The sequence below is a fragment of the Metopolophium dirhodum genome, chromosome 7 (assembly GCF_019925205.1).
Source record: "Metopolophium dirhodum isolate CAU chromosome 7, ASM1992520v1, whole genome shotgun sequence".
NCBI classification, from domain to species: Eukaryota; Metazoa; Arthropoda; class Insecta; order Hemiptera; family Aphididae; genus Metopolophium; species Metopolophium dirhodum.
In genome coordinates this window covers 32,297,401-32,315,220 of record NC_083566.1, presented here as the reverse complement: position 1 = coordinate 32,315,220, position 17,820 = coordinate 32,297,401, and the positions used below count along the sequence as shown (strand labels likewise).

The 17,820-nt window shown below is 33.7% G+C and overlaps 1 protein-coding gene across 1 annotated transcript in view; it reads left to right on the top strand.

Annotated features, from left to right (window-relative positions):
• LOC132949232 (nephrin-like) overlaps positions 1–16,109 on the top strand; it is a 354,694-nt gene extending 338,585 nt beyond the window's left edge. Inside the window, exons 12-13 of the mRNA XM_061020012.1 lie at positions 9,168–9,413; positions 14,450–16,109. Coding sequence (XP_060875995.1) covers positions 9,168–9,413; positions 14,450–14,907 — 704 coding nt within the window. The 3' untranslated portion in view covers positions 14,908–16,109. The remainder of the gene's footprint in view (positions 1–9,167; positions 9,414–14,449) is intronic.
• Positions 16,110–17,820: the final 1,711 nt, after the last annotated feature.

Here is a 17,820-nt window from a genome sequence, read left to right as displayed (position 1 = left end):
GTATTTGCTAAAATTCGTTTAACTTGTTGTCTTGTAATACAAAAATGTAACACTATTAAATAAATAAATATATAAAATGTTTTTAATGTGCAAATATATCGCTGCAGATGGTTTGGTTATAATTTTATTTTTATGGTTTTATAGTTAGTTTACAGAAGGTAAAATGGAAATTGAATAATTTTTAGATTGAAACACTCAATGTCGAAAATTCCCAAAAGTGTATTTTTCTACAACTTAATGCTATCACTGCTTTTCCGTAGATTTCCTAAAGCTGCGTTAATATTTGAATGACAGATGACTAGACAAAGTGACATCCAAATCCGCAGCCGGATCTATTCTTGAAAGTTGTGTGCCAACAGTAATGTAATGAAAAACAATTGATTTTCATCAACTATTACGTGAAAAAGACATTTGCAAACACTTGGATACATTTAACTCCAAAATACTATTGTGAAATAACTTTACAAAAATGAGATAATGTCAATGTTCAAAATAATAATAAAATGTAAATCTCTTTTTTTTCATAATTTTTTATTAGGCGATTTGTTACATAAGTCAAAAAATAAGTTTCATTGATAATAATATTAGTACACACAGGGTGAAGAGATCATCCAGTGGAAGTAATTTGATAGCTAACTTATTTGCACTTGCATTTATATTTTTTTGTGATAGTAAATATATTTTAGCATATGATTCACACTTGTGATTAGCTAGGAGGCGTTTAAGTTTTAACACGAGAGCGTTGTAGAGGAGGTTATATCAGGAGGTATTTTGCCAAATCTCTCGGTTACGGCGTTTCTGTGATATCAACGTTCTTATAAAAATAGGGAGATTGATGGATACTTCTTTAGAGTGTAGTACTTTGGCAGAGTCCCTAGTGTCATAACATAAGACATAAGTCATAACTGTATATTGCGTGTAAGTATATTAACGGCGTCAACAATGTTACTAGTTGCTTTTAAACAAGTTCTTAAGTCTGATTTCTCAGACATGGATTTTTAAAATTTTTGTTCAGTTAGTTTTATGACGGGATATGACTGTGGAATCAGGTTTGTCGAGGGGATGACGGTAGGCTATACTCTATAGTGAGCAAAACCGGAGAGTGGTCAGAGCATAGTTCTAGAAGGTGGATGGTTTGGGTATGGAGACTATTATCGATAAATATAACTAGAATGTCAGGGGTTTTATGACGAGATGCCAGTAAGTATAATAGTTAGGAGGGGATAACATGGATATTCTGAAATGAGATGATTGTAGAAGAGAGTTTTCTCTACGGTTCGAGGTACGACATCCCCATTTGATATGTTTTGCGTTAATATATTTTCCACCTACCATATTACAACTGTGGCTTAGACCAATATTTACCTCGAGTGTGGAAGATAAAAAATTATGGACCCAATTGCTCGTAGTGTTCCGGCCGTGAAAGTTCAATCTGATGGAAAAATGCCCAAAACGCGATATGTGTATAACACGCAAAAAATTACTTGTAAATAAATCAATTAAAACACAAACACATATGTCAAAAAGAAATTCAGATAGTAGATTACGAATGACTTTGGACACCACTGTCGTATATCTATCTCTCGACGGTACACAAAATAATAGATGACAATTCACACTATTGAATAACTTTGTTATATCATAAACAAACACACAAAATACAAGTCTCTACGAATCACTTATAAACATACGGGCCTCTCTCGAGGACCCACACTGTCCTCCTACCACAGTCCTCCGTCCTTAAGTATTATTTTACTAAGTGCTACCTCAGCGCTTTTGCTTCATTGATCTATTATTACGAATATGATACTGTCTATTATTTTATTATTCGATTAGTTAGCGCATACAAAAGTATAATTTTAATAATAATTGTAATATATTTTGTCAACCTTCTCTGTTATAATAACATTATATCAACTATATAGACTATAGATAGACCATAGACGACAATGCACTGTTTCAATAATAATTCGACGTGATGTAGTCTGCGAGTTCGAAAACTGTAAGTAGTATTTTCCGTAAATGTCTGCCTCCACCGTCTCGGGCAGTCTCAAGTATGATATGTCGACGAGCGCTGCTCTATTTTCAGTACACAATAAAATTGTAAACCAAAATCGATAACGAAGTGTCGGAATAAAAAAATTACCTCACCTGGCTGAAACTCCCAGCTAGTGTTCTGGTTTTCGTTGTTTAATTTTCGCATTTAACGACACAATTAACCTAATTTGTATGGCTCGAAATACGTTGTTGTCGTCAAACCGAGAGCGCAAGCGCAAGAATGCCCTATACCACACTATAGCAAGGTAAGGTGAGGTTTGCATTCTTACGATTTTTGTTCGCACGGTATCGGGTTCACTGCCAGACCCGATTCTGGCTAAAAAAATGATATTATTTTGCGCACCAGCGATAATAATAATTATTGTATTACTTTGTACAAATTGCAATAATAATTGTACTTATAAATGTTCGTCAAGTTTGGGAAACGTCTTGATAACTGCATAATATTAATTTCACCCAAACGATTACACTAATAATTACAACATATTTTGCTGTTTTCCGATTGAACGTGAATCTTAATATATTATTAATATAGGTATTTTTATTTTTTCCAACGTTTCTAAGGACAAGACTAATTTTTCTTAATTATTCACACTGAACACGGTTTCTGCATGGTGCTTACTTGTATTTAATATACCTAATAATTATAATAATATAATTGTTTTAACATTCACATGCTATTACATTACTTTGTAATATTAATTTTTATATATCTGATATGTATTTCATACCATTGCTACAAATTCAAAGTTAATATATATATATATATATCGTTTAGCCAATTATAATACAGATTTTTCAGCACTCTAATCAAATTTATTAAAAATTGTTTATATGCCATAATATTGTTGTATCACAACGTGACTAAAATATAAGCAACCTAATAACTACTTAATATTAAAAATTAAATAAAGATTTTTCATTATAGCACGCCATATGTATAATATTATTATTATTATTATTTTTATTTTTAGATTCTGAGCGAAGCCAGGACACTATTGTTTTTATAGTGGTATTTACTTTTTTTTTTATCTTGTATAAAAAATTTCTACCAGAAGGAGTGCTTCGATTTCAACATAATATTTTAGTATCTTATCTTTTAGCAAATTGGATCAAGATGGTACTTTAAAGAGGTAATTTTTCAATTTTCTCAATAGTTAAATTTTAATGCCATGGGAAAAACCACCGACAAATTACGAAAAACCGCTAAAAACGGGATTTTAATAATTTCTAACGCTTTGTATCACCATAGAAACGAATGAAAAATTGTGACAAATTTAAAAATATCAACTCAACTTATAGGCTATAATAAATAACAACAATATAAAATATTCAAACTGACAAACTGTATCCGCTCAGAACCGTTTTTCGTATACAATGATCTTATATCATTGAATTCAAATTTAATACAGTCCATTATACTGGGTCTAGTGGGTCACTTGTAACCTAATGTACAACAGAGCAACATCCCAGTTTTTTTTTTATTAATTGAGATATTATATTCTTCGGCATTTGTTTGTATTTTGTCGGTTTCTAAAACTATTATAATTATTTTTATTTATTAAATTATATTAATCTAATACAATAATATATTGTATAAATTCTATCCTTGCATTTATAATAATGATTTGATAAAATATGAAAAATATACTCTTATACGTTACTCGAAAATGTCGGTAATGGTGGAAGGTCTGTATCACTTTCTCTATTGCTGCAGCTGCTGCTGCTATTTTAGATGAACTCAGAACAACCTTTAATAGTACTGGTCTTCTGTCTTTTTTATTAGCTAGGTCCCTGAAGGTTTTTAGCCTATTAGCCCTGAAGGTTATTTTGTAGGTATTTAACTCTGTGGGAGGGTACGGTTGGTTAGAACACGTGCACCTATGTGGTGAGGATTTGTCACTAAAACTCGGGTGGTCAGTGGTCACCCATCCGGGAACTAGTGACACCGGCTGATGCCAAACACCGCGCCATACCAGGTCAATATAATATTATTGTTGGCTTATAACATTGTGATATTTTATAAGGATGTATTTGTTCAATATTGTGTAGCGTTACACTGAAGACATATATTTTTTTACGTAAATACGGTAGTACCTATTATGATTTTTATAATAAAAATAACGTGCTGTCATTACATCACATCATACGAAGAATGTGAATTTACGTTAAACAACAATAAATGTTAAAATAATTTTTGAAAAAACATAAATTTTATATGAGACGGCACACTATTTTCTATTTTTTACACGCGTCATTATCAACGACACATCATTACCTGACGGTCTTTATTAACCTAACCTACCTAACCTAAAACGACGTGATAATAGATTATACAAAACATAATAATTACCACAGCTGTCTCGGGATGTTTGCGAGTATGTATAGTAATTTAAAGTCGACGTGGGAGTGCAATCCGTATAATAGTAACAGGTACTGGAACCTCTATAATACTAGAACAATAATAATATAAGAGTGATGTGTTTACAATATGCGTAAAACGAATGCAGGACATTTCGTTTCCGAATCGTTTATTGTTTGACGACGATAATGATAAAACGACTGTGACAATGTTTTTGGGTGTTTTTAATGAAAAAAAAAAAAAAAAAAATCCAATGATATTATTTTTCAATAACCCATCGATGTACGAATCCGTGTTATAAAATGCTTTATTGCGCATTGCATTGACGGGCGCGCGCACTCGTTAAATAATTCAGGTCCGCTGCAGAGGTCAGCGTAATGGGAAAAAAAAAATCCGTTGGCTTAACTTGAATAACGGTTGAGCGTACCTGCCTATACACACAATATTATATTATATATATAGTGTCTGACGAAATGACTCTGAAAGGTGTTGTGGGAACCGAAACCCTATCCGGGTGTGTGTGTGTGTGTGTGCGCGTCTCCGAGAAAAGGATTAATTGAAACTTTCAAGATGCTGTGCAGGCACAAAGGAATCATATTACAAGTCATAGTAGTAGTAGTAGTATGATACTTTCGTCGACTTCATATTTACCTCATTGGTCTTTTCTATGGGAGGTGTGGCGTGTGTATTATATATAGCATATTATATATATGGTCGGCGGTAGTGGTAACGTCGAGAAGACGCTATATTATTATTATTACTATGTGGGTACGTGAACTCGGAAAGAGGGGAAACAAAATGAATAACTGAAAAGAAGTCTACGTTGGGGGCTCATATAATACATATACATATATATTATATTATTATATATATAAAGTGCTAATCTTTCAACGCCAGGACTTTTCAAAACCAATGTGTTCATTAAAATTTTAAAAAATACGTCGGCGGTCCATTTAGCTCTCCACCATTTTAAATCTACAATGAAAACATTCACGAATATTCAATTATATACTATTATTATTACTATTATTATATCATTATTGTTTGATATCCTATTTGCGATGGAACTTTTTTCCCAGACTTATGTGAGGCGAATCACGCGTATAGTAAAATATGTACGTCATGTACTCATGTCGATTAGTTTTTGAATAATACCATGTGTATTGTGTAATTAGACTCGTTACGACGCTTGTATCAAACCAGTTACAATAATATTGTTCGGTGCCGACTCCGGCGGCGTCAATATTTATTTTTGTCGCGGGTCTACGCCGATAAGGCGTAGAATCTTCTAGAAGACCCCACCCCCCGCCGCCGTATAGTGCAAACCGGCTTCCTGTCCGGCCGCCGACAACAGAGGCCTACCGCCGCGGTACACGGACTTTGTACTTAGTAGCAATTAGGATAGTCGTCGTTCCGTGCCCACCGCCGTTGTCGTAGTCGCGGTCCGTAACATATTTATTATTTACGCTTCGCGTCGCCGTTCGACATCTTTGATTTCGGAATCGATACGATATAATGCATTTGCCATCGGTGGCATAGAATTTTGTGTTACGACACATCAATAATAATATATATTATATGTATAACCTAGCTTTACGTTATTCAAATTTCTCCCGACAACGACGACGACGACGACGACGACGTTTAAACGCCATTCTATAGTATAGTTTAAAATTCAATTTTACCGCATTGTACCGTACGAGAAAATACTTTTGTCACGCGCACGACAGTCGTTTTTTTCGCCTAAAATAAAAAAAAAAACAAACGGTATTACCCACGGTTTTTCTAAGGATTCGTGTGAATATTTAAAGACACCGTACACAAATGCTGTATAGTATATAATATGCGAATAGCATATAATATGATGTACCCTATATTAAACTGTCCACGGGTCGTGCGGAACTCGGCTGTTTAATTATTAACAGCCGTTGCTGCAGTATCCTTTTTTCCTACTTAATAAAGTCGCAATAAGGTTTTCCGCCCTGGCTCTTTTTCGCAGATTTCCACAGGCCCAAAGTGTATGTGAAATTCCACGGATATCGTTGCGTGGGTGTGCGTGGGTGTGCGTGTGTGGGTGTGGGTGTGCGCGTGTGAGAGGGGGCGCGTTCGTCCCGCGGCGACTTGCGTAGAGCGTTTAATAAAAAATTTATAACGAGCGCGCGAGGCGCATATTAAACGAAAAACGACACACAATTCTCTTTCGTCGGTGGTGCGCGCGAAGGAACTTTCGGCAAGCTTATTATTCATAATTAAATTCAATCTTGTCGAGTTTGCCGGGCGGCGGATCGTCATCGTCGTAATATTCGGCTTACCTGTGCCGCCGCGGTGCTGCTACACGAACACGCGACCTCCGCCCCCGCCCCCACCCCCCGACACTCCGCCCTTGCAGTCGGTCTTGGGCCAAGTCTTTAATTTATCGCAAACTAATGTCACAGACATAACGGCGGCGGGGCACGTATAACTTGTCAAGTGTACGGGATCCTCACAAAGTAAACTTTAATTAGCTATAAAGTATGATTGGTTGAAACATTATACGGCGACGCGAAACCCCTCATCGGAAATCTTCAGATGTATTATACAGAAATGTGCACACATACGTGCACATACTGCACACGTACTCGGCCGCGCACCGTGACATACTAAAAGTAATGACAAGTATCATATTATATTATTATGGTTTAGGCGTAATATAACAATATAACGACGCGGTGCGTGTCGTTCGTCCAATGTTGAAATATATTATTTTACGTTGGCGTAATATTGTAGTCGCCTTTGCGGCGTCGCAAGACCGTTTAAAACTAAAAGTGGAATTCACGATGGATGTATGTGACAGTACATTATGCGCTACGATTATTCTAGTACCTACCCACATAGTATTATTATATATTATTATAATATTACCTATCAACAGTTTTCAAATTTAAAAATGGTATGTTGAGCAATTCACTGCAATTGAGTATATTTTTTAAGTTAACAAGAGAGTATACTCTTTACGGGGCAAGATTACTGAAAATATATTGTTTGCTTGTTTTTTTCTAGTTAATATTTTTCGTTTAAAATTTAATTTAGACAATAATATGTTTCTGGGATTTTTGATTGTCAGTCTAATAATTGTATGTTGGTAGGTATATTTAAAACACGTAAACTACAAAAACTCCAAATTATGATCAAAGATACCTTTAGTACCTTTAGTACCTTTATACCCTTTAGTCTTAATACAATGTAGAGACCAGATGTAATTCGATATTTTCATCCAAAAAATAAAAGCATTTATCGGAGTGAAGCATCATAATATTATTCTGCCAAACGTATTCTCCTAAATTTTATAAACAGCCAAATGTCAACACTGAATCGATAAAAAAAACTTTATCTGTAGCCGTGGCAAGTTGGTTTTTTAAAAAAAAATTATTTCATTGCAAAAAAAAAGCGAATTAATTTGTATAGCTGGTATTATTTTGTCGGGTGGCACTGCTGAGTGCCTGCCCATAAAGGCTACCTCCTGTTATAAACCTTGTATAGAATTTACCCATTCTACTAATTGTATTGTATAGATTGTAAATAAAATGTGTAGGTAGTAATAAAAAACAAAATGGTATTATTTTAAGTTGTATTAGTATAGGAACTACTACTATAACGTATAACTGTATACTTACAGGTACCATAGTTAATAACATAAGATATATTTTAGCTATCAAAAAATATGTTACGCTACCTTTTCCCAGACAATGTTCTCATTTATATTATTTAGTTTCGTGAACGAGCTTATATTATATATGTATACTATCGTTATTGCTTTCACAAGTTTCTTTTGTGCGCCAAATGGTTCTCTATCGCTTAATGGTAAACATATCGTGGTTAAATGGCAGCAGAACAGGGTATATAATTGATATAATTTCGTGAGATGTTGAATATATTTCAAATGTGTAAATTTGTTTTCAAAAGTACCTATTAAAGCGTCATTTAATCTTGCGTTTTCCTTTTTTTTCACATACTAAAGTAGTTCCTACATTCAATCTCTACATAAACATTATTATTATTGCGCTCTCTGTTCTACTTCAAATACTTTGAATATTTAAAATATGCAATTCGTATACATGGGCGTACTCACAGTGGGAATGGGTCATGGGGTGTACTCCCCCCCACCATTGGCCATTTTTTTAAGCGCCGATAGCTCCCCTATATAATTTTATGTTTCTAGAAATTATCCACAACCCCCCAATGAAGATTCCTAAGAACGCCACTGTTCTTATACCAAACAATAATTATAACTAACAAATTATTAAAATTCGAAATATGTGCTATCAACCATTATAGATTTTGTTGACAATATTATTGTATAGTATATAATTTATACAATTATGCCCAATGGCTTAGGTCATACATGAAAAATAACATGTTCAATAATTGAACCAATTATAATTTAGTAGTTGTTCTATAATATATTTATGAACAAACAATATTGAACGATATGTTGTGTCGGTATTAGCTCGCGTTTCCGAGCGGATTATTATTATTGGAATGTTAGTTTAAAATAACATAAATAATAAAAACATTCATTTTGTAGTTTACAAAGAGGGAAAATAGTAATTTTTCCATACGCACGTTGTTTGCGTCACCGTCGTCGGGTGACATAGTATCAATAATATTATGTGGTCGTCACGATTTGTATTTTGTCCGCGCGCGTTGAACCGAACTCCTCTAATAGGTATACCAAAGCGTTTTACGAGTTTTTATTTGCGTTTCACAGGATTTGGCGTCGAAGTGTTAAAAGTGTCACCGATGCTGATAACGATAGTGAGCGTTGGCCTGTTGCTCATCGTATTGGCAACCATCGTCGTTGTAAAACTGAAGACGGCGAACAGTAGAAAACGCAACACACGTCAACCGACCGGCGGCGACAAACAAGTGATTGTCCACCAGAGGAGTAACGGACAAATAGCCTCGTCCATTCTAGAAACGGACACCGATCCTGACCTGATTCAAGTGAAATACGGTAATTTATCATTTATTCAATTATGGGGGGCAGTTAGCCCAATATAATTCTCAAATAAATATATATATATGTATATATAGTATTAATGAACCCATTCACTTTTTGTCTTAACATAAATATTATGTTTTTGGGCTGGGTACAAGATTTTTGATTCAGACCGATTTTTCGTAAAGTTTTCGTTGTCATGGTTGCTTACTAACAAAAACATATTTATGATTCATATAGATTTTCCTTGTAGAGAGAAAACATCGCGTAGCGTGCCGTGGTTTTACTAGCTGTTTTTTTTCCAACGAGTACAAAGTTGCCATCATATTATTTTGTTTACACAGTATATACTATTGTACTTTCGAATGTCTAATAATTAAAAAAAAAAACAAGGGGTTGTGGAATCCGCATTTATCGGTGGTAAATGGTGACATTGAGTACGTATATTATATGTATATATAATTGTAACCGTTTTATTAAAAACAATAAATTAAACGTGTACAATTTCAAAAGTTATGTGACGTTAAGCGACTGCGAACGAATCAATTAATTTAACATTAAAACGTATCTGTACATGTTATACATTACTTTATTTATGGCGTGTAAAAGTGATTCATGTCGATGCGATGATGTTTTTTTGAAATAATAATATCTAATATTTTTTTTTTCTATTTACTGAATCCCTATTGGTTTCGTCAACAATTTCGGCTTCGTATTACCTATCTACGGAGTGCGTTTGTAAAATACGTACCGTAGCAAACACCCCGTATTAATGGCGACGAGATAAGTTTTAAAGCACACGCATGTCGTTTGGCACTCTCGAGGTTAGACAGTTTTTTTTTTCTTCGTTTGGATCGAAAACAATCACCCGAATAATAGAGTAGTTTATCACTACGCCACGTACATAAATAACACTTAATTCTCGCGAAACTTCCGGAAAACGTAATCTCGTCTACGAAAGTATTTTATATATATATATATCATAATAACGATATAGTGGCGTGGTGTTGGCCTAAACATAAATAATAAAAAAGAAAGGTGTCCGATAAGAGTATGTTTTTTTCTAACCAATATGTAATATTATGTATATAATATAATGTATAGTATAGTTTATATATATATATATATACATATACTACACTCAGCTATAGTTCAAATAAATTGATTCGGTCGTTCATATTGCAGCGCCGAGTAAAATATTACGTGAAAATCGAATCAAATTTGTGACTACCTCTATATTATATATTATAAGCACTAAGCTGCAGATACACTGATACACGTATATATAATATATAATATATAATAATATAGGTTGGATATTATAACCTATATATTATAAGACACGTGACGTCTGATAATAGTTCTTCCTCGGCAATCGTCCTGCAGCAGCGTTAATATTATAATATTATACGTTATGGCTTATAAAATTTCGTATCTATATATGTGAGCAGAATAAGTTTCCTATGTGACGTATACCTACCTACACCGTGCATCATTTATTTTTATTTTTCCTTACCACTGTATATTATATTTTTATTATTTATAAATTTCGGTTAAATTTCGAGACGCGTACACCCAAATAATATCGCATAAGCTCGTGTTTTGGAATAAATTTGCATAGGGAAATTCGACGAATTATAATATAAACTGTATAATTAAAAACGCGCCGTTTTAATTTAATAAAATCACGCCAGTGGGAGCGGATCGTTCGGCACCGTGTATGCCTTTTGAATATTATGACGTGTGTATACACTATGGTAATACGTATTATATGGTATACCTACATTAAATGGATACGCATGACACGTGTGGCTGATAATAATTATTACAATTAACGTTTTGTTTTCCGACATTATTGCCGACGCGCGGTGTTTGTCGCAAAGGAAAACTTATCCGCGTCGTTGTCAATTTCAATATATTATAATATTATATTGTGAATAATTTAAAGGTGCAGGATGAAAAGCACTATTGGTATCTGACGATCGTTCAAAGCATGTCACAATAATACCATTATGACGAGGTAGTGTTGTAATGCGGTTATACCCATATAATACAGGAATACGTATCCATAGTAATATACCTACGTGGGGATCGGGCGTCGATGCACTTAAATAAAACATAATATGTAAATAATATTTTTAAAAAAACACACTAAAATATGGATGAATTGTTTTTATATTATTTAAATATTGTATGCATGTCCACGCTGAAATAACTAAAACGTGTTTCGAAATCGTCTCGCCTTGTCTGACAGTGAATATTATTATTATTGAAATTTATTAATTCTGTTCATCTTCGTTCTATATAAATATAACTCCTTCTAATGTTTTACGAGTGATGTGCACAATCAATATTATCATTGATTACTTGCCCCTTTTATTATCTGCATGCAGTTTAAAACGCTTATTTATAAATCTGTCTACCTTACCTGTTCGTTAAATATTTGTTATTTTTTTCGTCGACGTGATTTTGACGTTCAACAAAATGGGCACGGCCCACAACTAATATGCAGGGAACCACTAATGTAGATTGTAGGACATTATAAATTAATAATATATAATAATATGTTATGTGTATCGTTCATCATCAACGTCCGTAGCCTGGTAAACATATTTAACGCATTCGTTCTATGTATAATATATGTAACTGGTATATTTTTTTTATCGTACTCGCAGTATATTTATTTATTAATTTTTTTTATGTCTCTCCAATTATCATCGCGTGACACATTTTACATCATAAACACGCTCACATGTATTATAGTGGATATACCATAAGCAAATATAATATACACTGCTGCAGGAATCAAATATTCTGCGTGCATTTTTCCAGCCTTTGAAATATAAACGTTAATTTATGTAGTAAATTAAACGTACACAAATTTCGCTTCAAAATAATTATAATATAATCATGTTTTATAATATCATATAAAATAATAATTATTATAATTATTAAATTGCTGAATGATATTGCAAACGATCATTGATTTTTCCTACACCTGCTGCTATTAAAATATATTATAATAGTTAAAAATAATATCTTTTGTTCATTCTACTGATTAATAGCAAACAGTATGATGTTATACCTACTAAAGGCAATAGTATAATTATTAGGTATTTTGGTTTTTATGTGGTACAAAGCTGTTTTTAATATTTTACTTAACTAATAAACTAAATCAGATATTTTAAACAATTGAATGGAGGACGGAGTGGTTTAGCAGATACCTACAGGTGCCCACTAGAAAATTCTGCCAAACTAACAAACACACGTGTTTAAACCTACGGTACCCTCCCCCACAATAATTAAAAACCACCCAATGGCCTAAAATGCCGCGGGTTAATTAATAAAAAAACAAAAAAAATTTAATATCTACTCATATGTGCGTGCATTGGAAATGGCGGGGTGTACATTTTTACAACCAGCAACATAATATTATATTATAGTTGATTCTGCATTATTCGATTTTCGTTTAATAATTTAGGATTTTTTATAGCAATTAACTGCAGTGAATTATAACATTCCAACTAAAATGTTTACAAACGCACATTGTTTTATATTTTTATATAATTTAATATTGTATAATGTTCGTTTATTTGTGTACGTTAGTGATCGGCGTAGGTACATTTTTATGTTTTTTTTTATTCGTGTTATTAGGTTTTTATCGATTAAAAATTAATTATGTTTATTACTTATTTTTTAATTGCGTATTGCAATTTATAAAAACAATTTGGATATCTAATGGAAGTATGACAAGCGTATCCCTGATTCTGAATCTCGTAGACAGAGCTATGATGCACTGATCTGTCATGTCAGGTAGCACCGTTGTAATAGACATTTCCAAAACTCTCTCTCTCACATAACACATAAATCTGTTTCATTTGATATTCTCAATGCATTCATCCACTTATTTCTACTAATACAACTACAATTACAATATTTATTCAATTATGCGGAATGCCGATCAACTGACCCATTTTACTTCGATAAGATCCCATAGGTATTTGACGCTTTGAGTAAAAGTGTCTGCGAAGAAGGTCGATTAATCTTAACAGTACACAATAAAAAATTATCAGTATTAATATTATGTGATGGCTATGATCTAATTTTGTACTGTTATAATTTGGGCCTCGTGTTTGTATCATCTATACAATATAAATAAAAAGATATTCGTTGGCAACCGCAAAAATCGAGAACCGCTGGGCCTGGATTTGGCTGGTTGTTTTTTTTAATTGTTCGTATTATCCCGAATGAGATTTTTATTGAAAGAAACATTGGATAAGATCCCCGGAAAATTCGGGAAAATTTGAAAAGCCTTTTTTCAATGGGATTATTGTATATAAATGGCTGCCATAGGGGTTATATTATACTATCGCAATATGGTAATATAGTAGCAAATTAGAAGAAATTAGTATTTGTTTTCCATATAAATAGTTATCGCAGGTCACATATAAGTTATGATACATAACTGATTGGGTATAATAATTTTAACTTAACATTTTGATATTTTGTCACCATATATTTGTAACCCACGTAATGGTCTATCCGAAGTTAATACACTCACGTGTGCTTTTTTTTAGCTCACAAGAAAAAAATCGTCTTTTGGTGGTTGCCATTATTTCGGTTACGTTATATTATAATATTGTACTAATATATTTAGTAGATATCTAGAGCGCTTCAGTCACTGATGTACTCTGAGTACCAGCACCAACCGGTGCCAATAGTTCCCGGACCATGCGTGTTTTTATAGTGGCAAATCCTTGCCACACATACACGTGTTCCAAACTAACCGTACCTCCCCCCCCCCCACAGTAATAAAACTTAGTAAATAACCCAGACTAATGACGTCAGATGTTGCGCATAATTAATTGAAAAAAAAAATTAGCGGACAATAACATATGGCATGTACATACAAATATATTTATAAATAAAAAAACAAATTTTTGGGACGGGGTAGCTGGTGGAAATATAAAAATGAACAATTAATAAATAATTACTAATCCAATAATAATAATAATAATAATAACGACCGATGAATATTGTGTCTTGAGCAGATCCATCGGACGCGCCCAAACTGCGCAACGGCGGCGTACAGTTTCCTGACGACTCGCACGACCCGTCTGTGGCCGGGTGGTTGGCCACGAACGCGGCCGCCGCCGCCGCGCAGACGTCACAGCCGCCGTTGTCTTCGTCTTCGTCGTCGTCGACGGGTACGCTGCGCAGGGGAACCGGGACGGCGACCAACGACCGCCAACCGGCGCCGGGCGACGCCGCTCGCCGCTGGAACGACGTGTCGCCCAAACCGTTTAGCTACACGCACCACCACCACCAGCAACATCAGCAGCAGCAGCAGCCGCAGCACCACCATCAGCAGCAGCAGCACCACCAGCAGCAGTCACCGCCGCCGCCGCACCACGTCCGCGTCCGACCGGAACCGATCGAACTCAACGGGGCGGAAATCAAAGAGAAGCTGATGATGTCCAGCGGTCACATACCCGAGAGTTGCGTGTAAACCTGCAACGCATATTGCCCTGCAGCGTATTGTATATAATAATATCTTTGTCGTATAATAATATAATGTATATTGTATAATCGGGAAAAACAGTAGGTAACCGTAATATTTTAAGTATAATAATAATAATAATATTATTGTTGTAAATCCGATTTAAGTAAAAACGGGGGAAAAAAAACTGATTTTTAGACCAGCGTGGGTCCGTGTAAACTTCGCGCGACTCCCCGGACTTTTACCCTCTACGTGTATAATAATAATAATATATAAATCTTAAAACTTTCCAAGTCGTGTATTAGGCCGATTTATCGCTTCCAATCCTACGATAAATATAATAATATTATTATGTAGGTACATTTTTTTTTTAATAATAACGATACTGATAATAATAATATTAATTATGATAAAATTAAAATAATAAGATTAAGAATAATAACGATAACGATAATATTATAATTTATAGCTGTATTGATCTAGTGTAAATTAATGATATTATATAGATTTCGGAGCACCGTAGTCGAGTTTGTGTACTATTATAAAATATATATAATATTATAATATTATATTATTGTGTTAAGATTAAACATGGGTCGTCGACGACCACTGACCCGCGTCTATAAGTTAAAATAGTAAATATGTTGTTTAAGAATTTATTATAGATAGCTTTGTCCCCCGCATGCAATTCGAGCGTCCCGCGCTCATTTAAATAATAATATTTCGTTCCTCGTCGTTGTTTTTGCTAATATCGTAATAATAATATTATATAACCAAACATATATTATAAAATTAGGTCGAATTCTACATATTATTATTACTGTTCTTAACAAATAATTACAAAAAAAAAAAAAAACTTTGACTTAGTGTAATCCTGTTTTGTATGAATATAACAAAATGTGTACCTACATTTAAACGTTACCTTTTATCCTACTGTGTTACGATAAGTACTCGTATAACATTATTATGTAATAACTATAATTTTATGATCGTTGTTGTTTTGTTTTAAAAAATAAAAAATAAAACGTTTGTCAAATACTTTCGTCGAGTTATGTTTCACGTCGACCATGTCCACAAGCAGCAATGCTACATGTCGTGGTGTATAATACCTGTATCATCGACGCATGCAATTCCACTGTCTGTGACATTTTACCGCGAGCATAATATTAAAATAAGTGTATGCGCAGTACGCAAAATTCAAACATTTTAAATCGTTTTTTTTTTTCTATACCTCGGAGATGTCTGAGGTTATTTTCAAATTACTCCGGGCCTTTAAACTCCGCCATAATAATAATATAAAATACATCACAAGAATTCCGTCTCACACATGACAATGTGCGTCAATATCTTAAAAAAAAAATTGTGTTACGTGTATTACGTGGGTACATTGACGTTTAATTTCAAAATAGTGTACGTACGTTTGATAAATATGTTGGTTTTCTATTAAACCGTTTGAAACATTAAACATATTTTTCTTTTTAATACAACGATTTTTCTGTTCTGGAGTTTAAACAACTTAATGTAAAAATCTCAAATCCGATCAAATGTAGTAGTTATTATAAATTATTCGATGAATAAATAATAAATCTGAGTAATCCAAGGGTAAATATTTTTTTTTATATAGAAAATAAATATCTAAATACAGAATTGGTATAGAAGAAAAACGGCGTTTCCTTGGTGCTACAATATTGTCTTTAAATGACAAAATAAAAAGCAACAAATCAGAGCGTTTTGGTATTCTTTTATCATATCGTTATAAAATGAAGTATTTGATTACACTTCTTCGTATCAATCACCTATAATAATATCATAGTATTATTATGAATATGGTTATGACTAATGAATAATGAAAAAATACGTTAAGTCGTTGATTGTCAACGATAATCGTTTGTGATGACAATCGGTTCTGCCAAGATGATCAAAGTTAGTCTCCCGGCAGTTTCGACTTCTCTTTACGAACCAACTAATAGCTGAAGGTAAGACGTAACCCAAATAATAATATATTATAATATTTAATGGATTTTTTTATGTGGTAATTTGTTTTGTTTATATTTAATATCAAATACTGCGTACAGATTATAAATAGTACAATAGACTTGCTTTTTCTCAAAAATAAGCTACTAGATCATATAGTTGCATCATTATAGAACCGAACAAGAAATAAATAACAATTTTCAAATAAAATTCTTCTTTGCCAAGTAAAGGACAATAAATACACATTAAAATATTGTTCACACACTACTACAATTCGAATACAGTACACACTCGTTTCGATATCGATTTCGGTTTTCGACGGTTTTAACCGTTATTCAAAATCGGTATCCAATATCGGTTTCAAGCCCTGCTTATATGTGTACCAAATCTCCGTGTTTATTTTGTTGCCTTACGTAACTATCCGTACGTAAAATAACTCATACACGACAGTGAAACTCTGAAAAATATATAGAAAATAAGACGTTATTCTTCCAAAGTAACAATGGTTAAATATATATGATATCATCTAGCGTATTGGGAAGAAAAATTAGATTTTAAAAGATATAAAAAAAACCTCATCGACCGGAATAACGAAGTCAGACTCGGTGGCTACGCATCTTGAACCGCGTCTAATGGCGAGCGCAGAAATTCCGGGTAAATATCGTTTTTAATCTCGTCTCGGTGGTCGTCGTGAATAAACACGAGACCGACTGGCTGGAACGCTATTAGTTTTTCGAAATTGACCTTTTCCCGTACACCTCCCCTAGCGCTCACTCACACTCGCTCTCTGTCTGTCTCTCTTCGCCCCGTTGTCTAAAAGGCACACGAGCGTAGATATAAAACGACCCCGTAGGCTAAGGGTTAAGAAAATCGTTTTCGCAGACGGCGGCGGTGACGACGGAAATTAATGGTCAACAGCCCTTTGACGTGTGTGCCGTTGTATACGAT